Raw genomic sequence first — 26,681 nt, 5'->3', positions numbered from 1 at the left:
TTAAGAAAGAAAAAAAACCAGTATGCCAAAAGGCAAATACTTCAATTAAAGTGACAAAATAAACAGTTCTGACCAAATTTGTGTGTGTACAGGCAAACATATCATGACTACAGTCTGGTAGTGATTGTAAAATGCTCTCTTCTGCAAGATGCATTCTGATTATAGACATGTTAAAATGTGACAAAATATATGTCTTAGTACCCAAGAAATATGGTAGGATCTACCTTGTAGGAATAGTGAGTTTATATATGAAAAGAATGTCTGGCATGTGCTAAGTACTCAAGAAATGTTGGCTATCAGTATTATTATATCTATTATTATTATTACTATTATTATTTTTTAGAGAGAGAGAGATTGAGCACGTGGGGGGTGGGAGGGGCAGTGGGAGGGTGAGAGAGAAAATCCCAAGTAGGCTCCCTGCCCAACATGGAGCCCCACACGGCCTGATCTCACCACCCTGAGATCATGACCTGAGCCAAAATCAGGAGTCAGATGCTCAACTGACTGAGCCACCCGGGCACCCCAATATCTATTATCATTACTAGGAGAATGACAACAACAGTAATGAGGTTTCAATTTCTGTAGCTCTAAGGAAAAGAGAAATTATTGTGACTTTAGAACGATTAACAAAGAGTTTGAGAAGAATGGAAATATTATAACATAAGGTTTCTACAATCTAGTGGCATATGTAATTCTGCACAATGACTGCACAGACATGTCTGATGTAGTTGAATGCTATAGTAAGTTTCTGGTGTTAACTTTAAAAGTCTCCTCATGAGGGCATGACAAAGCCTCTAAACAGGAGTGACTAGGCCTCACTAAGTCCTTACCCTTGACCAAATCCTCTTATTTGTGAATAATACATTTTCAATATTATTATTCTACAAAGCTTATTGGTCCATGGTGTTTCCTTCATTGTAATCAAATTCATATAACAATGCTGAAAATTCTTCCATTTTTTTTTTTTTTAAGTAGGCTCCATGCCCAGCATGGAGCCCAATGTGGGGCTTGAACTCATGACCCTGAGATCATGATCTGAGCTGAAATCAAGAGTCAGACGCTTAACCAGTTGAGCTACCCAGGTGCTCCAATGATGTAGAAAATTCTTAATCTTTGTGTGTGGTGGTTCAAAATCCCAAACTGAAACAAATATTTTCTATCTCCTCTCCCTAGCATTCATCAACTATATATATCTATTGCCCTCTGTATGTATAAGCACAATTGGAATATTCTCTGCTAATGAAATTGGCCTGTGATAACTTCTGTGATGGTAAAAATGATTTTTTTTTACCACACTGTATATAATGAGTCTTTCAAGTAACATCTTGTTTCATTAATATATAAATGTTTGTAAATTATATGTAGAAGTATATGGGAAAAGTCCTATGCTTAACTCATTGACTACACTGTGTATCGACCATCTTTCAAGGTTTCAAGTAATATCTTTCTTCATTAAGACATAAATGTTTGCTGGGGCACCTGGGTGGCTCAGTTGGTTAGGTGTACGACTGACTCTTGATCTCAGCTCAGATCTTGATCTCAGGGTCATGAGTCCAAGCCCTGCATTGCGCTCCACGCTGGGTGTGAAGCCTACTTAAAAAAAAAAAAAAAAAGTGTGTGTGTATGTGTGTGTTTGTAATCTTAAACTTGGATGTAGAATATGATGGCAAAAGTGATTTTGAAGATCTCTCTGGCTTTTAAAGAAAGAACCAATTAACTCCAAATGTAAATTTTCTTTCTCTCCATCCCTACTTCCTTCCTTCTTTCTTCCCATTTTCATCTTTCTCTTCCTCCCCCCTCTCCTTACCCTCCTCCTCCTCCTTCTTCAAAGATTCTTCTCCAATACTTGGAAATCCTTTTCACCAGACATGTTTTCTATTTTTCCATTAGAAAATACTTACCCAATTCCAGCAACCAAGGTTAAGAGCTGTCATCTTAGGAAAAAAAAATTATATTCCCTACGGTATTTTTATTTAAGTTTTTTAGCCTGCATGTGGACCATATAACCACTGATTGGAAACTTGCTTCTGTGGCCTAATTTCCCCTATGCTATTATATAGAACTAGACTTCACTGTTAGAACTCATGATCAAGAGAACAAAGTTTCCACTTGGAATTAGTAATGTTTCTGCCAGGACAGGCTTTTGATTGGGTTTCACTATCAGTGCTCACGTGACTAGCACTTTACTCCTATTCCAGCAGATATTAAATATGACCTTATTTCTTGGCTCAAAGGAATTAAAATTAAATAGGAAAGAATCAGTTCTATTGCTACACATCACTTGAACACATCAACTGGTAGAAAATATTGCATCTGGGTCAGCGTCGTAAACTGCATCAAGTTTCAGACTTATAATTGTATTTGCTACAGTTGTATTTATAAAGTAACTCCTTTTAACCCTCAAAAGAATGCACCATCAAAGTGGAGTTCTTGAATTGTTGTAATTACTCCTAAACAGGTTCAGTGATCCATGATGCGGCACTGCCCCAAGGCAAATGAAGAAACATGTCAAGAAGTTCTTTAAGCAACTATGCAACAGAAAAAACTTGAGACATTGAGTAGTTTTGACTGTGAAAGGATCCATCCCAAACTTCAGAGTCAAATTCTTTCAAAACAACTATTTCACAGTAGTTTGCATAATAGTAAATTAAACTTCCAAAAGGCACATTCTTTTCCTTTTGAGAGCTTTGCTGTATGGTATAATACTTAGTAGGAAGAAAATACAAAATCAAAGCCAATTTATCTAACTGGGGGAAAAGCCTGCATTTGTTACTCCAATTATTTTTAGAGTTTTCTTCCTGCTGAAATTATTGGAATATAAAAACAGGGAGTGGTTAAAGTGTTGGGGAAACACTTTCAATTGGCTTTAGCAAATATTTAACAAGGAGCCATGAAGTTAATTCAGGAAAATTGCTAAACAATTTAAAAAGCAGCAAGAAAACAATAGTCAGAGACTTGATTTTTAGAAGGCTTTCCAAGTAGTCAGTAGTCCACAATAAGGCTGACCTTCACAGCTTTAAGGTTTAGGAAGAGAGGATGGGGAGATAATTAGTTGTAGGAGGGGGGCTAGAAATGGAAAGAAAATCTTTGGCTTTGATCCCATCCCCTGAGGCCGCGAAGGAACAGAAGGCCAAGTGAGGTAAAAGTTACTAGACAATGACAATAGACAGAGACCAGAGGACAATATCCCCAACACTCCATGGCAGCCTGGGTGTTGATTCTGACCTTGAGATACAAATCTAAGACTCACTATCCAAACAGGATCAGAAACACCTTTAGAGATATTGTATTCCTTATAAATTATGTTTAGCCTACAAAGCTCAACGGTTCCCTCCCTGTAAACCCTATACCATTGGGAATACTTAGCAGTACAAAAGAGAGCTGTAGCATGAAGATTTTAAAGAAAAGGAACAGATTCAAAGATTTTTGAGAAGGTAGAGTATAGGGAGCCTATACCAAATCAATGACAATAAACAATAAAGGTGAAAACTTTATAAAAATAATACCTTAATATTTATTAAGCTATTACTATGTGCTAGCAGAGTTCTAAACTCTTCCCTTGTGTTAATTGACTTAACACTCATAACGACGGTAGAGGTAGATAGTTTTATTATTCTCATTTTACCAACAAGGAAACTAAGGCACAGAAAGGTGAAATAACTTGCCAAAGTGACGGAACTGATACGTGATAGAGGCAAGATTCACACTCTTGCTTCAGATTCTGTACGGTCAGTCACTAAATCCTTTTGCTGTTTGCTCTATAAGCATCTTTTTTTTTTTTGTAATGCACAAGCATATTTTTTAATTCTAAAGGGATTTTCTGACCACCTTTATTTCCTAGGAAAATTTATGTTGAAGTTTGTTTATTGATTGGTGTTTTTGTTAAGTCCCGACACTTGGCCATGGAGATGTAAACTGAAATGATGGAATCAGGTCTTCAGAACAGATGCTACGATTTGGCGGCTGCTGCTTCATGGCTATATACCAATGACTGTTAGAACCGATTCAAATTCCTAACTCTAGTAATACTCCGCGTTTGCCTTGAATATCAGTTTGCTTCTTGTTTCATTGAGCTATCCATCTGAGCAGCATTATGTATAGTGGAACCGGCCTAGCGCAGCATCGCGGTGTCATGGGTTGACCAAGAACAGATGATAGGGCAGTTGCTGTCACTCTGTAATGTTCAAATCATTAAGCAGCAACTCCCCAAAACAGAGGCGAAGCTTTCAGGGTTCACTGATATGGAGTTATCCCATTTCACTCACTGGTCTACAGAAACAGATTCAATGTTCACATTAACGATGGTCCTTTGGCAGTTAAAGCACTGTAGAGGTAGAGGTCATTTTTCATGTGGGAATTGTAAGTGGGTAGATATTGTATGGAAACAGGGCTTGAGAAAGATTGGAAAGGATAGGAAACAGGACAAAAATAGCCTGATAGGTCATATCACCTTAATTTATTAACCCACAGAAAGCACCTGTGAGGGGGAATCAGAGGTAAGGCTATTTCTTCATTTCAGTGAAAATAAAGCTGCCACTCTGTTGTTTAATCTCCTTTGGTTTCTAGTTCAATGGTAATTTGATGTCCTAGGGAACACTTATTATCCTCTGTAAAATACAACAGACTTAGTTTTTCAAGTCAATGCAAATGTACAGAAAAAGAAAAAAATACTATATGCTGGCTAATTGAACATAATAATAAAAAAGGAAATAAATCAAAGGAAGTGATAAAAGATTAAGAAAAACAGGAACTTATAACATTAATTGGTATTGTTTCCTTTGGATTCTGCCCCATTTTGCTTCCTCCTATTTACCAAATATGATGATATAGGGGAGGTATTTGGGTTGGTGAGATGACAATATGCAACTCTTACTCATCTTCAGATTTTCACTACTTCTAAAAAGGTGCCACGTGTGTGTGCATGTGTGTGTCTAAATGCAGGCATTTTGTCCTAGGAATGAGAGACTCATAAACACATTTTTCTATCCTCCGCAGTCAATAAATTGGGTAGACTACACCATAAAAGATCTTTGGTAGGAGACTGAGTACATATACCATTCTATTAAGAACACCATAAATTTAAAATGAGAAATTTTTTTAAAGCTCTAAAACATAACTAAGGCAACTCAGAAAATTAACTTACAACTCATGAGGGCAAATACCTAAGAACCAATTTATCCGATTTGCATTGCTTACACCCATTTTCCAAATGGTGTTTATAGAATAAATCATGCCATTCATTGGAAACATTGCTGCGGAATATACCAAATACATAACTGGGATAGTAGAGTAAAATAAAAAGTCATTACTTTTCAATGAGTATAAAATTAGTGTTATTTTACATCTGTGTCTCCACTACCCATCTTAAGATATGAAATGTTGCAAGCACAGTGCATGCCCTCTGTGTACCCCTTACTAATCACATTCTTCTTTATCTCTACAGTGACTGCTGTCTGGAATTTAGTATTTGTCATTCCCCTGCATTTTTCTATACTTTTATCATATCCTTAAGCCTGAAATAGGACTGTTTTGCAATTTTAACTTCATATGGATAAATTTATTCACGCAGTCTGTATGCATGGTTTTGCAACTTTTTTTTAGATTGCTGTTATGTTTGTGAGTTTCAGACATACTGATTCATGAAACTCTAGTTCATTCCTTGTATGAATATAAATCACAACTTATCCATTTTCTTTCCCTTTTTTCAGCCTTATTGAGACATAACTGACATATAACTCTGTGTAAGTTTGAAGTGTGCAATGTGATGATTTGATACATCTATATATTGTGAAATGATTAACACAATAAAATTAGTTAACATATCCATCATCTCACATAATTACAAGTTTTTTTTGTGTATAGTAAGAACACTTAAGATCTATTCTCTTAGCAGTTTTGAATTTTTTTTTTTAAAGATTTTATTTATTTATTTGACAGAGAGAGACAGCAAGAGCAGGAACACAAGCAGGGGGAGTAGGAGAGGGAGAAGCAGGCTTCCCCCTGCTGAGCAGGGAGCCCAATGTGGGGCTCGATCCCAGGACCCCGGGATCATGACCTGAGCCGAAGGCAGACGCTTAACGACTGAGCCACCCAGGTGCCCTCTCTTAGCAATTTTGAAGTATACAATACAGTATTGCTCACTGTAATTACCACGATATACATCAGTTCCCTAGAACTTATTCACTTGTAACTGGAAGTTTGTATCCTTTGACCAACATCTCCCCATTTCCCCAACCCCCCAGACCCTGGAAACTACCATTTTACGCTCTGTTTCTGTGAGTTTGCCTTTTTTAAGATTCAACATATAAATGAGATCATACAATGTTTGTCTTTCTCTGGCTTATTTCACTTAGGAAAATGCCCTCAAGGTCCATCCATGTTGTTGTAAGTGGCAGGATTTCCTTCTTTTTTATGGTTGAACAATATTCCCTTGTATATACATGCCACATTTTCTTTATTCATATGTAGACAATGGACACATAGGTTGTTTTAAAATAGCTATTATCAAAAAGACAAGAGCTAATGAGCACTGCTGAGGATGTGGAGAAAGGGAACCCTTGTACATGTTGGTGGGAATGTAAGTTGGTACAGCCACTATGGAAAATAGTATAGAGGTTCCTCAAAAAATTAAAAATAGAACTACCCTATGATCCAGCAATCCCACTCTGGATATATATCCTAAGGCAATAAAATCACTATGTCGAAGAGGTATCCATTTTCTTTTCTTTTTTTTTTTTCAAGATTTTATTTATTAGAGAGAGAGAGAGACAGCGAGAGAGGGAACACAAGCGGGGGGAGTGGCAGAGGGAGAGGGAGAAGCAGGCTCCCTGCTGAGCAGGGAGCCTGATGCGGGGTTCGATCCCTGGACGCCGGGATCATGACCTGAGCTGAAGGCAGATGCTCAATGACTGAGCCACCCAGGCACCCCCCATTTTCTTTTTGACAAATATTTATGTTCTTTACAGTATTTTGAAACAATGCTGCTATGAACGTTCTTATACATGTATCCTTGTACACAGGAGTAAAAGTTCCTTCCAGATATATAGTTAGGAGTGAAATTCATTCATTTATTTATTTAATTCATATTTATTGAGCACTTTTTATGTGCCAGGCACCATTCTAGGCTCTAGGGACACAACAAGAATCAGATGGCAGCCCCTATATTCAAGGGTTTTATATTCTACTTAGGAAGACAGACAATGAAAAAAATTAAACAAGTAAAATGCAGAGTGTATCGGATAAGTTCTGTGGAGAAAAACAAAATGACTGGAATAGAGAGTAAGGTGGGGAGGACCTGTTCTTTTACACTGAGGAGTTATGGAAGGCCACACTCTGAAGGTGACATTTAAGGAGAGATATTAAGGAGATGAAGGATCTAATCCTGCCTATATCTGGGGGAAGAGCACTTTACATAGGGGGAACAGCACTTTACATAGGGGGAACCGCATGTATACAGGCCTGAGACAGGAATACACCTGGCATGTTAGAGTGCAGCAAGAACACCATTATGGCTGGAATGGACCAAACAGGAGCATAGTAGAGCATCAGAGAGATGGTGCCTTATTAATGTTTATAGGGCCTACAGATTTTACTCTGAATAAGATAGAAGGTACTGGAGAGCTTTGTGTTGTGTTGTGATCACAATTTCATTAAAAAGAATCATGCTAGGTGCAATATAGAGTGTAATGAGCAAGGATGGAAACTAGGAGACAGATTAGGAAGGTAGTGCAAATATCCCAGGGGAAGATGATGGTAGCTTGGCCCAGCCAATGATGAAAGCCTGATTAGTAGAGGTGGTATGAAGTGGTCAGGTTCTAGATATATTAAAGTTCGAGCCAGCTGGATTTGTTGGATGGATTGGATGATGCGAAATGTGAGAAAAAGAGGAGCCAAGGATGACTTCAAGGTTTTTCCCTTGAACAGCTGGAAGGAGGATTGTCACTTGTTGACGTGGAAAAGATTTAGAAAGAGGTTTTTGGAGGAGAGGAGAACCAGCAGTTCAGTCTTGGATATATTAAATTTGATAAACCTATTAGATATCCAAGTAGAGATGTCCAGTAGGCAATTGGTTATTACATAAAAGTTTAGGGTATGTACACCTTCAACTTTACTGTGTATCACAAAATTGTTCCCCAAATTATTTGTACCTAATTACATTTCATGTTGCTGTAACAATACCTGTATGGTCGATTTTTCATACTGATAATCTAATGGTATTATCTGGTGTTGCATTGTGACAATATTCTTTAACAAAAACAAACAATACTCTGGAACTAAGCCATCTGGATCTTTTTTTTTTTTTTAATTTGGGAGAGAGAGAGAAAGAGAGAATGCACAAGCCGGGGCAAAGGGAGAGGGGCAAAGGGAGAGGGAGAAGCAGACTCCCCACTGAGCAGGAGCCCAATGACGTGGGGATCCATCCTTGGATCCTGGGATCATGACCTGAGCTGAGGGCAGACACTTTAACAGACTGAAACACCCAGGTGCCCCAAGCCATCTGGATCCTAACAAGCACCACATGTTCATAACCTACTGGCTAATGGTGTTGTTGCCACATTTTCCCAAACCAAAGTAGTCAATAATCGGGATATACTGATACCCTTTGGAAGAAAAGTGAATCAGTGGTTTGTTTCTATTTTCTTTTGAGGAGTTGGAAAATTTACAGACCGCATTGCATGGATTTGATATGGATAATTCTCTTGTTTTGGCTTTTGATGATGATCAAAGTCTCACTAATGCAAACTAATTGGAAGCATCGGAGATACTGGGTTTTGATTTTAAAAAGAAATAATTTAATTACTTTTAATTACATATATTGATTGAAACTTTATTAGGCTAATAGTGATGAGCCAAGAGGCATCTTATGATCAGATATGAGTAGTTGTACTTAGAATATTAAATATGCTTGGACTCTTGCTGGATTCACTTTTATTGCAATAAGTGGATGTTTAAAAGTGTTCTTCCCCCTTATGAGTATGTACACATTTACCTCACAATACAGTTTGAATATGAGGATGGTTTGGACTTCTTCTCATAAAGTGGGAATAATTTATTTTGTTTGTAGTTACTTCTTGTAGAATATCTGCTTTCCCCATGCCCAAACATTTTTTGGCTTATGTTGATTGACAGTATTAACTTACTGCAAAAAAAAAGAGAACAACCGTGAATGGCTGTGTGTGTGTGTGTGTGTGTGCGTGTGTTTGACATAGAAAAAATATTATGGAAATTATCAGGATACCATTTTCTTTAAGGATATTTGGAATATGAATTCCAGATGGTAGTTCTGCTCATTTCCATTTCTGGAGCTTGTCAGTAAGCCATGCACAACAAGCAAAACAGCAGTGACGGTGGCTAAATCTTCTCGTGAGTCACTCAGTACCTGATCAGGAATCAGAAGACCTGATATATTCTAGTCTCTATCGTTAATTAATTATTTTTCTGTTCCTTGGCAAATAATTTCCTAGTTTTCTTAGTTTCCTAATATTTAAATGGTTTGAAATATATGGTTGCCATAATATTTTTAAAAATATAAAGTGAAAATGTGAGGTCTCATTTTTATAGTACTGGAGGTACATTTGAACTAAAATTCTTCATGAATTTTTCTCCAACTCACAGAAGTTGAGAGCTGAGGGAACAGGCAAGGTGAGTGATGTAAGGGAACATGTTTTTATACTGTTATAAAGTAATGCATGTGAAATATGAAACACTGGGACATAATCAGAAAAATTTGTGAATTCTGACTTGATTTTATTTAATGTAATAATTCAAGTTGTTAAATAATTTGTGTGTAATTTGAGTAGTATCTAAATTATATATGACCTCAATTACTATACATAAGCTTTCTTCCATCAGCCTTTCTCTCTTTTGTTGGAACTATGTAAGAATAAAGAAGGAAAACAGTTTTTTTTCAGTCCTCTTTGTGGTTATAACTGGTATTTGTGCCAGTTATATTTGTGGGAGGATGAAGTAGAAGAGCCTTGAAATGACTGGCCTGGCCTCGATCCTACTGTTTCCACCAGTCCTGCCTTTAGCAAGGGCCATTATATCTAAGTTTCACTATGTCCAGGTTCTCAGACCAAATGGTTTCTATTTAGGCCACATTTAAGAAGCTCCAGGCCAGCAGCTTAGTAGCCCAGCCTCGTCAGTCTAATGATTTGTTTCCCTCGTCTGGACCCAGCAGTAACATCTCACCTCATTTAATCATACCTGAGTCTCTATTTCCTGAACTGTCACTGTTCTATTGTCCTTTCGAGCGGTAGCCTTGTCTTTTCCTTAACTAAACTCCTAAAGGGTAGAACTTCCTCCCTGTGCTTCAGGCCCTGTATCTGGATGCTGATACCTGCTGCCATATTTTCCTGTGATGCATGCCATTTAAGTAAGTCTGGATCTTACCATTGGCAGTTGCACCACATCTCACTCACCTGCCCTATAGCTGCTGACTTCTCAATAACTGAATGTCTCTATGCTAATCAGTCAGCGTCTTTGGGGCCTCTGCTTATTGCTTGCTTCAGGTTCCTCTCACATCTCCTTGCTCTCTATGGATCCTGCTAGAGATCTGCTTCTGGGATCTTAGGAGGTAGCCTAGTAATCAAGAGGTCTGCGCAATCTCTGGGTTTAGCGTCTCCTGTACTGACTGAGTCAAGCCAGGTTCTAAAATGCCCCAGTGCAGGGTACATTTTACTAAAGGCTTTCTTCTTCATATGAAATTTTCTTCAAAGAAGATGATCTCTTTAGACTCTCATGTCTCATGTGGAAAAGGAACTCAGTGTTCTTAGGCGTTTGTTATACCTACAAATGCATGGAAGAGAGTACCAAGATCTTTGGAACAGAAATTAAGAAAATCCAGCACACTTCCCTTTCAAAACACAAAACAAAAAATAGACAAAAACCCCAAAAGGATAAAAAAAATGACGAGCTAACTTTAAACAATGGAACATTTCATCAAAGACTTAATTACTCTAGAAGGGCATAATTTGTAATGTCTGATGGACATTGGTCATGGACTTTGGTAGACCAGGAGATGACAAGAGAAAACTAGTTAATAATTCTGTAGTTACTAACTAAATTAATAATGCTCCCCCAACCCCAGTAAAAGAAAGGAGGCAGAAGCATGAATTTGATGTCCCCCAGATTACTAAATGTTTAAGTGAACTTTAATGTAGTAATTATGGTCTGCTCACCTGAATTAATCCTTTAATGTTAAATGGATTGCTTTTGTCATTTTTGAAAGGGTATGGTATATTTACTTGCCATGGTAATACATTTGAAAGGGACTTATTTTGGAGGTAAATATAAGTGGAGTCAGATGTTGTATGAGAACCTGTGGAACTGTTTTGAATGACATGTGAAAGCATTACTCGTAGATAATTATTTGTTCCCAAGATTAGTAGGTTAAAAACAATCTAAATAGAGGGGCGCCTGGGTGACTCAGTCGTTGGGTGTCTCCCTTCGGCTCCGGTATTGATCCCAGGGTCCTGGGATTGAGCCCCGTATCGGGCTCCCTGCTCGGCTGGAAGCCTGCTTCTCCCTCTCCCACTCCCCCTGCTTGTGTTCCCTCTCTTGCTGTATCTCTCTCGGTCAAATAAATAAATAAAATCTTAAAAAAAAAACACAATCTAAATAGAGTCCAAAAGAATCACATAATATCATTTCCATCATAGGCAAAATAATCGGAAAAATTCTTTATGGAAAAGATACATAAATGCAGAATTTAAGACATCTTTATGAAATGAACCCATTAAGAAGTTTTTTACTGCCCCCTGCTGTCAGTTTCTAAAAGAAATATAGCAAAATTACTGTAAAAACTGACTCAAGAGGAATTAAGGCGCTGCCTTGAACAAAAATTCCCTGCTTTTAATTACACCGCTTTCTAGCCAGTAATGCTAATGGTTACTTCATGTTTGTGAGCAATAATCTGTCAAACTAAGAGACCAACTCTAGCAAAGTGTGTATTAGTGGATGTAGGGTGAGAGGTCAAGTTCATGGCTTGTGAAATGCTATATTAATAAGAATGTACCAGTGTTACAGTTTTTAGACAACGATGTCTACTTTACCATTTTGCCAAATTTCACAATTTTGAATTTACTCTTTAATCTTTATATAACCCAGGTAAAACATCCTTCATTAATAAAAGCAAAACTTCGAAAATAAATGAATGTATGGCTTATTTTTATAGTATAATCCAGCTTGCAATGTTATTTTCATTTTGGCATATAAAATTAAGAAATGAGAAATAATAAAAGTAATAGGTGATACTAATGCTGCAGTCACGAGGTGCAAGGCACGGTTTTATTTTTTCACATAGTATTTTACATAGTCATCATAAAATAGAATGAGGTAGGCTTTATTTTAATTTCCATTTCACAGATGAAGAAACTAAGTCACAAAGCAACTTGTCTCCGTGACACAATTGGTAAAAGGTGGAGCCACGACTGGAAGCCCTGCAGTCTGACTCCTGGGTCACTCCTCTTAACCTTTTCGCACAGAAAGTGTGAACTCTGCAGTTGAGGAAGAACTCCAGAAATTAGAATGGTCATGGTGGTGTAAGTGTATATTGACTCCAACTAACCATGCACTCATGTAATTATTATTATTATCATCATTTTTTGCTGTACCCATGCTGTAGTGGCCAGAGCCTGTGTATAAGCAACAGACCTGTATTTCTTTCAGTTTGGTTTATCTTTCTGTGTTTCCTCGGTTGCATCACATTCACGGTGTGTAGGTGTGCTTTTTTAAGTGACAATGTGGCCACTTAACCCAGGCCTTAGATCAGAGTACGTATTTGGGGGTTAATCTCGTGGTTCGCCTCTGCACACCTGTGCCTTTCATCTCTGTACTGCCATACAACTTCCAGTTTTAGCCACACTTTCAACCATCTTCAGCACCTCATATTCAAATGATGCACACACTTTCACAGTACTTTGAATGAATCAGTTGCACATTTTAAGTTTCCTTGGATGCTGTTAATTCCAGAGTCCTATTTAATAACCTATTTGTACCCCTCTATGCCTGCCCGGTCCTTTGCCTTCTCTTTAGTAGCACATGGTTCATGATTACGGACACATCGCACCCAGGGTTAACTAGAACAACTAGTATTGCAATTCTGGGACTCTTGCCTTGCAGGTATTTGAAAACACCACTTCAGGCTCCAGAGGGCTAACTCTACAGGAAATCTCTTCTCATCCCACATTAAAGTAAAACCAAAAGTCAACACAAATCATTTGCTATTCATAATAAAAAGTTCTTACCTGACTCGAGGAATTGGGTTTCCAGTGACTCTACACTCCAAGTAAACTCTACTTCCTTCCGCCACTTCTTGGCTCCGAAGCTTCTGGATGAATCGCGGAGCTGAGGGGAAGTGGAGTGCATTCTGGGGCTGTGGGTGAGAGATGTTATTGCACGGCACTGCCTTGTCCTGGTCTGCCTGGTAGCAATGCCTGGCTTCGGGTAACTTGACCTCAGCTTCCATCTCCTGTTGGTCTCCAGTGGGGCTTTGGCTGGCTGAGGCACTCATCAGGGCTGACCGTGGATTTTTAGGAGACAAGTACCCACTGTCTGGCGATGAGGACTCTCCATTTGGGCTTCTATTTCTTGGCTTTGCTGCTTCTCTAAATATGGATGTCAGCTCCTCGATGAAATTAGCTGCCTTGTCACATAGCTGGCTCTGGGGTTCAGTCTTACCTTGATATGCTGGTTTGGGCTTTACACTTGTGTTGGTAGTTTTTGCACCCCGTTTTTCAGCCTTTCGGAGGCTCCGGATATAGCTGGGGCTGGCAAGCAGGGGTGATTTGGCAGGTTTCCTCTTTGAAGCAGGTGAAGAGATACGGTCAGTTTGTTCTGGCGGAGGTTGGACAGGTGTTGGCCTGTTATCATGAGGTCTTCCTGAGGAGGTTGGCTCACCAAATTTGGTCTCCTTATGGGAAGGATTTTCACAGACACCTACAGGAGAAATGTTGAAAATCTGTAAGATCTCCTTTTCTGAGTCAAAATCTTCTGTTTCAGAGTTGGCTATAGCTCTCCGGGCCAGGTCAAGACTCTTGTTTATCTCTTCCTGGCTGAGAAAAGCAGAGAGCTCAGGGAAGAAGTCAGCATTCTTGCTTTCTTCCTGCATGTCTGATAGGGAATCATAGAACGAGTCATGGGAGGAAGTCTCTGACATATTTCAATAGTCTTCATACACTTTTTGTTTGCTCTCAACAGGAAGTCCAGAGGCACTGGAAACCAGTTTACCTCTTGTGTTCTGAAAGACAACATAGAGAGAATTGCCATTAGTTGTGTGGGTGTGTTTGTGTGCGGTTATCATAAAATTACTAATTTTCAAGTTGGGAGAAACATTAAAGTGAACAAATAAACTTTTGTAAAAATTGTTTTTCTCTATTCTTCAAGTTGGAAGAAACATCAAGTATACTTGTGTTTATTGTTTATCATTTTAATTTACTATTTTCCCTGTGAGTGAATATTAAGTATCTTACTAACCAGCACTGAATAATTCAAACAAAATATCTGCACTGGGCACTAAGAGTATGGTAGGGCCTTCTGCACTTCTCAGAGCCTCCTTTTCTGTACCCTCTCCCACTACATACCTCATTAAAGCTTCAATTGCATTAATGTTATGAGATTGGAAGCTTATTGATATTTTTAGTAAATCTGATTCTGCTTATCCCACCCTAAATCACAAATACATTTTGATTCCAAATCTCATTTATTTTTAGTTTTCAATGAAATATTTGAAATCTTATTATTTCTTTTTTTTTTTTAAAGATTTTATTTATTTATTTGACAGAGAGAGACACAGGGAGAGAGGGAACACAGGCAGGGGGAGTGGGAGAGGGAGAAGCAGGCTTCCCGCTGAGCAGGGAGCCCGATGCGGGGCTCGATCCCAGGACCCTGGGATCATGACCTGAGCTGAAGGCAGACGCTTAACGACTGAGCCACCCAGGTGCCCCCAAAATCTCATTATTTCATTTTTCCCTTTTGTCCACCCATGTGCATTCATATTTACTCATTCAACAGTTATTTCAACACTTAGTTAATATCACTTATTAAGTTTCAGGTGCTAGAGGTATTGTCATTTTCTAGACTGGAGATTGGCAAACTGTTTTACAAAAGGCCAGATGGAAATACCTTTGACTCTGTGGGCTGTACTGCCTCTGTTGTAATTATTCAACTTTGCATTGCAGCATGAATCTAGCCATAGACAATACAATGAATAAGCATGGCTATGTGCCAATAAAAGTTTATTTATGGACACTGATATATGAATTTTATGTAAGTTTTACATGTCAAAAACATTTTTCTTTTGAATTTGATTTTTTCAATGGTTAAAAAGTATAGGGACACCTGGGTGACTCAGGTGGTTAAGTGTCCCACTCTTGATTTTGGCTCAGGTCATGATCTCAGGGTCGTGAGATCAAGCCCCATTTCTGCTTGGATTCTCTCTCCCCCTCTGCCTCTCCCCCCACCTCCTTTTCTTAAAAAAAAAAAAGATTCTTTCTCTCCCTCTGATCCCCCCTTAAAAATATATATTTATCATATATATATTTAAATCAAAATTATATATATATTTATTTTTTATTTTAATTTTTAAAAAAATTTTTATTTATTTATTTGACAGAGAGAGACACAGCAAGAGAGGGAACACAAGCAGGGTGAGCAGGAGAGGGAGAAGCAGGCTCTCTGCTGGGCAGGGAGCCTGATGCAGGGCTCGATCCCAGGACTCTGGGAACATGACCTGAGCTGAAGGCAGACGCTTAACAACTGAACCACTGAGTCACCCTATATATATATTTAAATTAAAAATATATAACACTGTTAGTTTGCAGGCCATACAGAAACAGGTGGTGGGATGGATTTGGCCCAGGGGCTAAAGTTTGCTGACTCTTGATCTAGACTGAGGACATAGTCCCTATGTTCAAGGAATTAAAAGTCATGTGGGGTTATAAAGGGGGAAGGTGGAAAAGACATTAAACAAATAATATAAAATTTGGATAGGGTGTCAAAGGAAAATGAAAAGAGCTTTGTTGCTGTGAGAACCTAACTTAAATCTTTTAAGGACATGTGAGAGAACTTTGTGCCTTGCACAGGACATTTATATGGAAATACCACCAGCATTTCCATGTTCATTTTTTTTTTAAAGATTTCTTATTTATTTATTTGACAGAGAGAGACAGTGAGAGCAGGAACACAAGCAGGGGGAGTGGGAGAGGGAGAAGCAGGCTTCCTGCTGAGCAGGGAGCCCGATGTGGGACTCGATCGCCGGACCCTGGGATCACGACCTGAGCCGAAGGCAGACGCTTAACGACTGAGCCACCCAGGCGCCCTCCATGTATATTATATAGAAATACCACCACCAGTTTCATGACTTGCAAAACAATTGGGCAGGAGCTGAAATTTCCACTGCAAATATTATGAGGCAATGACTCTTCAGTTACTCTAAGTATGCCGTTCTTTTTCTATATATTGTTCATAGAATGGTAGAGGGAAGATCTAGAAAACTTCAGAAGGGAAACTTGCCTCAAGATTGAGTCTAAAAGTCAATAAAGGAAGCTTGTTGGATGTGGTGGAACTCAACTTTATAGGTTGGGTCAGGAGTAAACTTAGTGAGAAATTCATTCTCCATAAGGTCAGTGTTCCTCATGAGGATAGAATTGGGCTGCTTGTCCAGAACCAGTTTCCCATCTAGGGATTCTGCTTAGAGTGATGAGATTTTGTTCTATTAAGTGAAATGTCATTTTCTCTCCTATGACCAAAAAAGAGCCAGCCTGCATTTTTGACTCCTGCAAGTCTCCAATCTCAAAGAGCATTATGTAGAGGGGTTCCAGAAATCTACCTCGAGGACTTACTACCACATAGGATGCAGTGATTCATAGAACCTGTCAATTCAACAGAAGATATGTAATCAGACCCTAAAGCTCAATATTAACCTACTGCATCTTCTTTAGTTGAAAGTTGTACTTGCCTCTTAGATGTCCTCTTAGAAAGATTACTGTTATACCTGAATTATGAGATTCTCCACATTCTAGTCTTTTCCTACCTACTAAACCATATTACCCTGTATTCTCCTAGTAAATTTTACAAATCCACTGGAGTGGTATTGTGATCGTCTCCCTCTTCATAACATTCTAATTCCTTTGTCCTGTCTGTACTCCAGAATGGAATCATTCTGATTCCTCACTGATTCTTTAAATTAGCCCATATATGGAAAAATGTTGTATTCAGTGTGTTTTGTATATTTTAGTATGTTTTGTTCATGAGAAACAGGCAGTTAACACATGATTTTGAAAGGGCACATAGAAACTATTATGTATAGAATATATAATACAGAAAATGCAAAATTAAATATGAAAATATATAGCCTGATTTTCAGTTTTTTCGCATACCCTTCATCTAAGTACCCATTAGCTTTTACCTTCTGACCTAGCCTTCTCCCAAAACTTAAGTATCAGGAAGTAGAAAATTCTGTTTCAGTTTGTGTGCCACTTTCCCTCAAGGTCAAGGCTCATTGAGGCTCAAAATCCAGAAACGTGGGTGGGAGCTTGGAGGTTTATGAAGGTGGAAGGAGAGACCACATACTAGTGTTCTAGTAGTTGTGGTTCTCAGTGGGAAGCCAAATCTTGGGACTGGTAGTCAAAAGCTTGGAGCTTGTTTCTGGCCACAAAAAAGAAAAAAAAAAACAGCAAAATCATGGCAAGTATAACAAGTATCATAATAAACATTCATGCAAGGTTTTATTTAACTAATTAATGAGGAAACTGGTAAGATGTACAACTACTTCAAAGCAGACTCTAAAGTATATGAATATGTATGTACATAAATATAATATATGTGTACATATATAAGTATATATGCAGACAATCAAGAATGCTGAAATGAATTTACTAATAAATTTGAAACTGGTTAATATAGAGAGAGCAGTAAAATGTAATGTTTGGACTCCTTTCTACGGAGTACAAACAAATACTATTTCTACTGGAAAAAATTTATTTGTATATTCATGTTCAAGTATAATTTGCATTGCTATTCGATTTCTACAATTTACAAAGTTATAGAATTGCCTACTTAAAGACAGAAAAGGCATACACCACGATAGAATCAGATGACCCTGGAAGGTCTACCAGACCCCACCCAGTATTCCACTGAAAAGACACCAGTTTCCTATTGCTTATTCCAAAGCCTTTCATAGTTTGTCCTGAGAAGGCAGATGAGTTTCTCCCAGAAGAGAGCCCTTAACTACATTTGGCCCTTCAGTCAGCAAATATGGTAGATGGTTTAGGAGAAGTCAAGGTCAAGGTCAACTCTTAAAATGTGGGAGGATATAAGTCACCAGGCAACATTAAGCCAGAAGACATGAAAATAGGAAGAGAGAGATGCTTGGGCCAAAAGTATGTTTATATACTGAAGGCAAAACAGACTGTATTTCCATTTCTTGCAAAATGTATTTTTTGGAAGAGAAGCTATTGGTCTGTTTATTTTTGGCCTTAGAGAAATTAATTTTTTTGTATTGAACTCAATGTGAGAGAGAGAGATTGGGAAATATAATTTAAAAAAAGATTTTATTTATTTATTTTTGCGAGAGAGAGAGGGAGCAAGTGAGATAGAGCACAAAAGTGGGGGGAGGAGGGGAGGAGCAGAGGGAGAAGCAGACTGAGCAGGGAGCCCGACGCCGGGCTCGATCCCAGGACCCTGGGATCATGACCTGAGCCGAAGGCAGACGCTTAACCGACTGAGCCGCGCAGGCGCCTGGGAAATACAGTTTTGAAAAAGACAGGTTTCTGTCCTCATGGAACTTAGTCTACCAGGGATATAAATAAGTAATAAGCATATATAATTTAGTGTGTCGAGTGCCAAGATGAGAGAACAAAGAGCTGTGTTAGCACCTAGAAGGCATAACAGGGTTAGGATCAGGAAAAGCTTTATGGAAGATGAAGCCTGTAGGATGATATGTGAAGGAAGAGGAAGAGTTAGGCAGGTAAAGAGGACACTGGCAGAAGCATAGACAGAGTCTTGAATCCCAGGGAGAGTATGGCAGACTCAGGTAACTCAGAGAGGTTCACAGAAACAGAAATCTATGTGGAGACCTTGAATTTTATCTTAGGTGCAGCTAGAGGACAAAGAAGACTGTTAAGTATGTGAGAAACATCACTAGAAGTGCATTTTATTTTTACCTTTTTTAAAAAGATTTTATTTATTTATTTGAGAGAGAGTGAGAGAGAGAGAGCCTGAACAAGCAGGGGGAGGGGCAGAGGGAGAGGGACAGACTCCTCACTGAGCGGGGAGCCTGACACAGGGCTCGATCCCAGGACCCTGAGATAACGACCTGAGCCGAAGGCAGATGCTTAACCGACTGGCCACCCAGGCTCCCTGAGTTGCATTTTAGAAAGATAACTGATTGTAACCTAGCTCAGGGACTGAGGGGAAGAAAGTCAGTGGGAAAGTTTGTGTCCTATTCTTTGGGTTGTGTGCATTTATCATTGCTTTATCTTTGGTTGTCCATCATCTGAGCCTCCTAATTAGTTTTGGATAATTCCTCATGTTATGAGCCTCAGTGAGAAACTAAGCTCACTCATCATAATGGAATGTGGAATCTCCGAATATTTGCTTTCCCAGCCCCTTGGAGCCTGGGCAAAAGTCTTGGCACATGGCAGTTATATGCATCCATCTTGGACTTTGAGGCACGTTCCATGGAGGAAGCATTCTGGTTTCTGGTTGTAGCAGCAGATGCAGCAACATGGGGTATGAGAGGCAGCAGTGGTGACTGTACAGAGGTGGGAGCTGGAAGCTGTGGTGTGGACTATTGAGCTGCCACAGTGTGGTAGTCACACATGAGCCTTTTCCTGGCCTTTTGGTCTTGCCTCCAGCATACACTCTGGGCCTCATTCTGTGAATGGCCACAACTCCTATCAATAATTTGCTTTACAGTCAAGTTGACCAAAGAATATTTCTGTCACTTGCCACCAAGGAGCACAACTGATAGTAGATAAAAAACCATGACAGAGGCCTGAACAAGTGACATTAGGATGGACAACAGTGGACAATAGATAGAAGATAGGACAGAAATCTGTGATTGATTAAATGAACAGATGATGCAGAGGCAGGATTATAGATTTCTTATTCAAACAATGGGATGGATGGCGCCATTAACTCACATGACACAAATGGGGGGACAAGTTTTGAGAAAAAAAATCTCAATTTTGATTTGCACCTTTTGCAACTGGGAACTCTGGAAGGCAATTTGAGATACTGGTCCAGAGTACATGAGAAAAGAGAGCAAAATTTGATTCGAAATTATTGGCCAATTGGTGGCAATGTAAGACATGGGGGTGGATAAGATCATCAAGAAAGAAAGAGAAAAAAAAAAAGAAACAATCCTCCAGAGAGTTCTGGGAAAACCAGGAGACTGGGGTGTCATGGAAGCTGGGCAAGAAAATGTCCATGAAAGAGGAATTATCCTTTTGACTTAGCAACTGGGAACATTTAACACCGTTGGCAACAGCAGTTTTGGTGTATGTGACAGAGATTTAAGCCAGATTCCAGATATGTTGAGAAATTATGGAAGGAAAGGAAATATAGATTGTATGTGCCGTTGACTATTTTGAGAAGTTTATAAAGAGAAGGACAGACAGAGGTAGTAGGTGGACAAACGTATGAAAATCTGGTGGGTTTGTTTGTTTAAGATGTGGCTCAGGAATGTGTTTCGGTGCTAATGCAACTAGACAGTAGAGAGGGAGAAGCAGAAAATCCATGTAAGAAAGTGGTGATGATGAATAGACTGGGTCTTCCAGGATGTGAGATGAAATGAGTTATGGTACAAATGACTTCAGGTTGGAAGGGAGTAGTTCTTCCATTGTCAAAGGAGAGAAATAATTTAAGTGTGTGTGTGTGTGTGTGTGTGTGTGTGTGAAAGGAGGGGCAAGGGGGAATCTGCATAAATTTGTAATTGAAAGAAAGGGGAGCTCCTATCTTGAGATTTCTGAGGATTTGGAAGTTTATGAGGACAGGAGACAATTTGAAATAGCTGATGCAGAGAAAGGAAAAATTTCCTTAAGAACGTTTATGGGCAGGGGCGCTTGGGTGGCTTAGTCGGTTAAGCGTCTGCCTTCGGCTCAGGTTAACATCTCAGGGTTCTGGGATGGAACCTTGCATTGGGCTCCCTGCTCAGCGGGGAGTCTGCTTCACCCTCTCCCTCTGCCACACCCCCCTTCGACTTGTGCATGCATGCTCTCTCTCAAATAAATAAGTAAAATCTTAAAAAAAAAAAAAAGGATTTATGGGCAGAGGTGAGGACTTAGCTGAAGTTAAATGTGATGTATTTATAGTGTCATTAATCAATGTGATCCCACACTTCTCTTCACTAGAGCTCAGCAGTCCAGGTGAAGATGTGGAGATAAGATGCTCCAGGTTTTGACACACAGATAAAATGGAAGGGAAACGGACAAGGTGTTGAGAATATCAGCAAGATGGGGGGTGGATTCTAAAATCTGTGCTGGATTTGGATTCATGGTAGGAGTTTGATCATAAAGAGCTTAAGGGACTAAAGGCCCAATGAAAGTAAAGGGAGGGTGCAGTGGGAATGACTGAGCAAGAGATCTGGAAGGATGTATTGAGATAGTGAAATGTCTGAATTGATCATTTCAGAGGCAGAGTCTTTTGACTCCTGACTGCATTTAGAGTGTGGCCATGTGAATGTCTTTGACTGTCTTTGAAGAACAATGCCAGAGTTTAGTAGTTGCAACAGAGACTTTATGATTGATAAAACCTAAAATATTTATCCAGACTTTTATAGGAAAATTTCCCAACCCCTGCTATAGAACATCAGCTACCCAATAACTTCACCTAGCCTGAAGTTACTACTACTAATAGTAATTATCCACTACTACTAATAATCCTGATAATGATAATGGCTAACAATGTACTGTTCACTGTGAGGCTGGCATTGTGTCAAGTGCCATTATGTAGATTATTTCATTTAAAAATCTCACAACAGGCCCCAGTTTACAAAGAAGGAAACTGAGGCAGAAAATGTGAATAGAAGAGCCAAGATTTAAACCCAGACAATGACTTCAGAACTTATTATCTTAACCATACGCTTAACTACCAATATATTATAGTTTCCACAACCAAGAATCCTAAGCAATGTATCAGATTAATAAAACTGTGGATCAGTTTTCTGCTATTTCTGCTAATATCAGAGTTCTGCTATTAACGATACTTAGTGCAAAGTGAACATAATAGGATAAATTTTAAACCTTCATAAAAAACATTATATGAGGAAGCTTAAACTTCTGAATGATGAAACGCTTTTTAGTTCATTTTTTAAAATAGGGAGTGTTTGCTGGAGGCAGATTAAATCACCTGCTTATTAACTTATATTTTGGTTTTAAAGAGGCGCCATCTGACAGGAACCAGTTGTGAGGATTAGGTGTAGTTTAAAAACTGCTTGCACAGTGAAAAAGAAAATAATAGCTCTATATCATATATGGTTTGGGTTTAATTTGCAGCCCAGTTATTGCTGCTAGAACATGCACATGGTCTAGGGAAAATGCTCATTCAATGTGGATGAACAAGGGAGGTTTCCAGGTGGCCCAAACTCACAGGAAAATCATGCTTCAGAGATTTTCATGTCAGTCAACACCCCACAGTTAAAAGGTTGTAATCAAAAGAAATACAACTGCAAACATCTCCATTATTTCCCTGAGATTTTATGTTTTATTTCAAACAGTGCTTTTGGTAATTCTATGCTGGTATAATAGACACAGAAAATGAAAAACAGTGAAAAGAACTAATTATACTGTCTTTAATGAGTAAAGAAGTGAGATAAATGCCAAAAACATTAACAAGTTCTAATTTAGCAGGTAGAATTGAAAGATTTTTGAAATTTTGAGGAATAAAGCATTTTCCTACATCTTTGAATTTTCTCTGTCCCCTGTCTCTGTCCTCTTAAGGAATTTGAATTGCTTGGAAATTCTTCTCTTCATCTTTTTCCCTTTCGTACATTCTTCATCCATTATTAATAATTTCGCTTAAAACTCTGAGAAGCCATAGCCATTTTCTAATTTCTTGGAATTTGTATAAGTCTAGCTTCTAACCCATGGGAGAAATGGCTCTTTGTTGGCTCTGTGTGTTTTATAGTTATTCTTCCTTTCTTCTACTTCCCTTTCCTGGAAAGGTAAGTTGAACATGAAATCAATCGAATGACTGTTTATTTATCACTTAATATGCGCCAGGGAAGCTTCAAGGAGGGCAAAGATGAACCAGGCATAGTTTCTCTCCTTTAACGATCCTAATATCTAATAGGTGGAATTAAAGGGATAAGGCAAGAGTAAAAAATAAATACAAGGAGAAACATGATAAATGCTATTAAAATAGTTTAAACATATTATAGTAAGAGATTGAAGATGGTGGGAGAGAACATATTTACAAATTTGGCCAGGTCATTCCTTTGGTATTTGTGTTCCAATGGTACTCCTCCAGCGGATAAGAGAAGGTCTAAAACATGATATGCAGGTTATCTATGTGCCTCTGGACAGCCTGCTCTGAGGAAAACTCTCCAGCTTCAACCTCCTCCATCTTCACTCTGACACATGTGGCAATCATGCCTCACTGGCCTATTTTCCATTCCTCGAACATTCCACATTCTTTCATGTCTTCATGCTTTGCACCTGCTGTTCCTTTTGCCCTTCCTTTCTGTTTTTCTGTTTCAAACTCCGGTTTATCCTTAAAAACGTTTTTTAATTTCACTTCCTTTTGGTGCTTTCTGATTCCTCAGTCAGTGTAATTCTCTTTCTTCCAAACATGACCCTTTGCATAGTATTTTATTATAACATTCATCTTATTGAATTACCAATATGAGTTAGAGAATTCTTCGTCCATTAGACTGTGAACAGCTTGAAAGAGGAGATGTAACTGACAGCCTTTGAATGGCTAATGAGTGGCATTGTGTCTGGGTCATGGCAGATGATGGAGAGAAACTAAGAAATACCTGGTACTTGAAATGTGGATTGAACCCTAACTAGGATTTGATGGGAAACAGAGCCATACAAACAAAGACACGAGGCGGAAATGTTTCATTCCCCCCTTGCTCTCAGCCATCCAGACCTCACAGCAGGATTTCTCTGGGCCTTGATGTCCTCAGTGAATGTTCTGCTCTTTACCCTGCTGTTTCATCTGTATTGCCTGTAGTTACTCATCCCCTGGGCTCTGTTTTCTAGTAAGAACTTGATAAAGTAATCAGTGCTATATGTTAGTAGCTGTTAATATGAAGATATAAAATACACATTACATGTTCATTTCACTAATACAAGACAGTAGTAGGCCTGACACTGCATTAATAACAACCTTATCTATAAAGACATTGATTTTTATGTTTCTCAGTACCTGCCAAGAAAGTTTCTCATGAAAAAAATTCAGAACCAGAAAAACATTTGTTTTTTTGGCATTCCTACTACTAGACAATCACAATTCTGTAAACTTTGATGATGCTTTTTGGCATGGATGCTAGCAAGCTCAGAGTTAAATTTTGAATCATAGAAATACGAATATTTTTAGTCCCCTCTTTTTTTTTTTTTTGCTCACTTTCTCTGTTTACTTATTCAGTCAGCATATTTTTGTTGAGCGCCTATTGTATTAGGCTCCTCTTCTACAGGCTGCGGACATAGCTGTAAGACAGAGTCCTCTGCCCTAAGGAGTTAACATTCTAAAGGAGAAAAGGCAAAAGTAGGAAATTTAGATAATGTCAGGTTCTGAATTTCTTATACTTGGTTTGGTCTTAAATCTTTTAATTCATTTTGGGCAACTGCATTGTGCTTTTATTGCATACAGTCTCAAATTATCTTTAAAAGTTGTTAAGGTACAAATGAAACAAAACGAATAAATACAATAAAATGCATAGTTGTACGTTAATATTGGTGTTTGCAGACCATGGCTGTTTTGGAAGGCGTGCTGTTGGTGGTGACAGCCACAGGAGGAGGGCGCTCTCAGGCTAGCGATGCTTTAGGTTCTCTCAACTTGTACCATGCAGGCAGCTGCAGGTATCCTCATGGCGCTCTGAAGGCAAATTCTTCCAGGTGAACTTTGACATTTATGTATGACACTTATGCCAGACTTAAGCAAATATTTGGTGAAGCAAGGTCTAGGAAGGTCAGCAAATACTACGAGGCATTATAGATTTCCTTCCATCTTGAACTTCAGTGACAGCTTATCAGCATCTTGACTTTCCCAAGCAAATATTGCTTTCAATTGTAAATTTCCAAGGTCACCTATTTTGTTAAACCCCTGTGGCGTATTTCATTCATTCCAAGGAATTTGATGCCACTTAATTTATAGATTATTTCTAAATGTATTTTTTTAAAGATTTTTTATTTATTTATTTGACAGAGAGAGAGAGTATAAACGGGGGAGTGGCAGGCAGAGGGAGAGAGAGAAGCAGGCTCCCCACTGAGCAGGAACCCCGATGTGGGACTCGATCCCAGGACCCTGAGATCATGACCTGAGCTGAAGGCAGATGCTTAACTGACTGAACCACCCAGGCGCCCCTAAATGTAATTTTATGGTTTACAACTTTTCCCTGAGTTAATATAGTTTGAATTCTGTTGGATTCATGATCTACTATGAAATTTAGAACATGTGTGTAAGTTTTCACTGAACTTTTTAAATTTCGTATGCTTATCACACATTCTAACACAAGCAATTTTATTATCTTAAATTGTCTTGGAATTACTATCCTACTATTTGGGAAAATATTTATTGTTGAGTTCCTAAATATAAATATAAATATATATAATTTATAACATACATCAATGTATAAATAATAGAAAAGAGAAAGAGAGACAAGTTTAGAAATTATGAATAACATTTGTTTTTTTGTGTTGCTGACTTTTGGGGATATTTATGTGAAAGCCAGATCTATGATAACCAGGATAATCCTCTATTTTGTCAGCAAAAACAATTCTTGTGGGACATCCCCTGCACGATCCCTGTGAGGCAAGGCACTCCAGGCTGTTGACAGTAAAGATCTCCCTGACTAGGGAGGAGGAAGAAAAGGCATGTGCATGAAAAATAGCAGAGTCTAGTAGAAACAATTCAATTACAAACAATACAAGCCAGTCCTCCCTGAGAATTTTCTACACAACAGCTTCCGAGCGTTGCACATTGCCTGCTTTCACAGAATGAACTATTTGATCCTCAGAATAATTGATGGGGTTGTCATTATTTTTCTTTTTATTATTTTTATTATTTCTGTACCCAAAACTTCAGCATAAAAACATTCAATTATTTGGCTAAAGGTGAACTGTCAGGAAATGGCAGATTTAGGGTTGAAACCTACATTTAACCACAAAGTTTTCTTTTTCCGTTGGGGATATTATGGGTATTTACTCTAGAATTTAGATAAGGGGAGAACTTTTGCAAGCTGTTTATGCAATTCCTGTAGATACTTTGACAAGCTACCACGATTTTGAAAGAAAAAGTGTTTGATGCTGGAAAAGGCTGACAGGCACTAAGGGTCACTGAGTATCCCATACCACATGAGCCAGGTACTTACTTATTTATTTATTTATTTATTTATTTATTTATTTAGAGAAGGAGAGTGTGTGTATTGGGGGGGAGGCAGAAAAGGTCAGAGGGAGAGAGAGAATCTTTTTTTTTTTTTTTTTGGAGAGAGAGAATCTTAAGCAGGCTCCATGCTC

General features: G+C 38.5%; 1 protein-coding gene across 9 annotated transcripts in view; it reads right to left on the bottom strand.

Moving 5' to 3' along the window:
• Positions 1-26,681, bottom strand: part of PALLD (palladin, cytoskeletal associated protein) — a 419,708-nt gene that overhangs the window by 379,160 nt on the left and 13,867 nt on the right. For all 9 annotated transcript variants that reach the window (XM_073892470.1, XM_025874433.2, XM_073892474.1 and 6 more), the window contains exon 2: positions 13,248-14,239. In XM_073892470.1, the coding sequence (XP_073748571.1) occupies positions 13,248-14,158 (911 nt within the window). In that variant the 5' untranslated portion in view covers positions 14,159-14,239. The remainder of the gene's footprint in view (positions 1-13,247; positions 14,240-26,681) is intronic.

This window comes from Callorhinus ursinus, unplaced genomic scaffold, assembly GCF_003265705.2.
Source record: "Callorhinus ursinus isolate GAN/ISIS: 27379988/994484 unplaced genomic scaffold, GSC_fseal_2.0 scaffold4, whole genome shotgun sequence".
Classification (NCBI taxonomy): Eukaryota; Metazoa; Chordata; class Mammalia; order Carnivora; family Otariidae; genus Callorhinus; species Callorhinus ursinus.
This window is presented reverse-complemented; position numbering and strand designations above follow the sequence as displayed.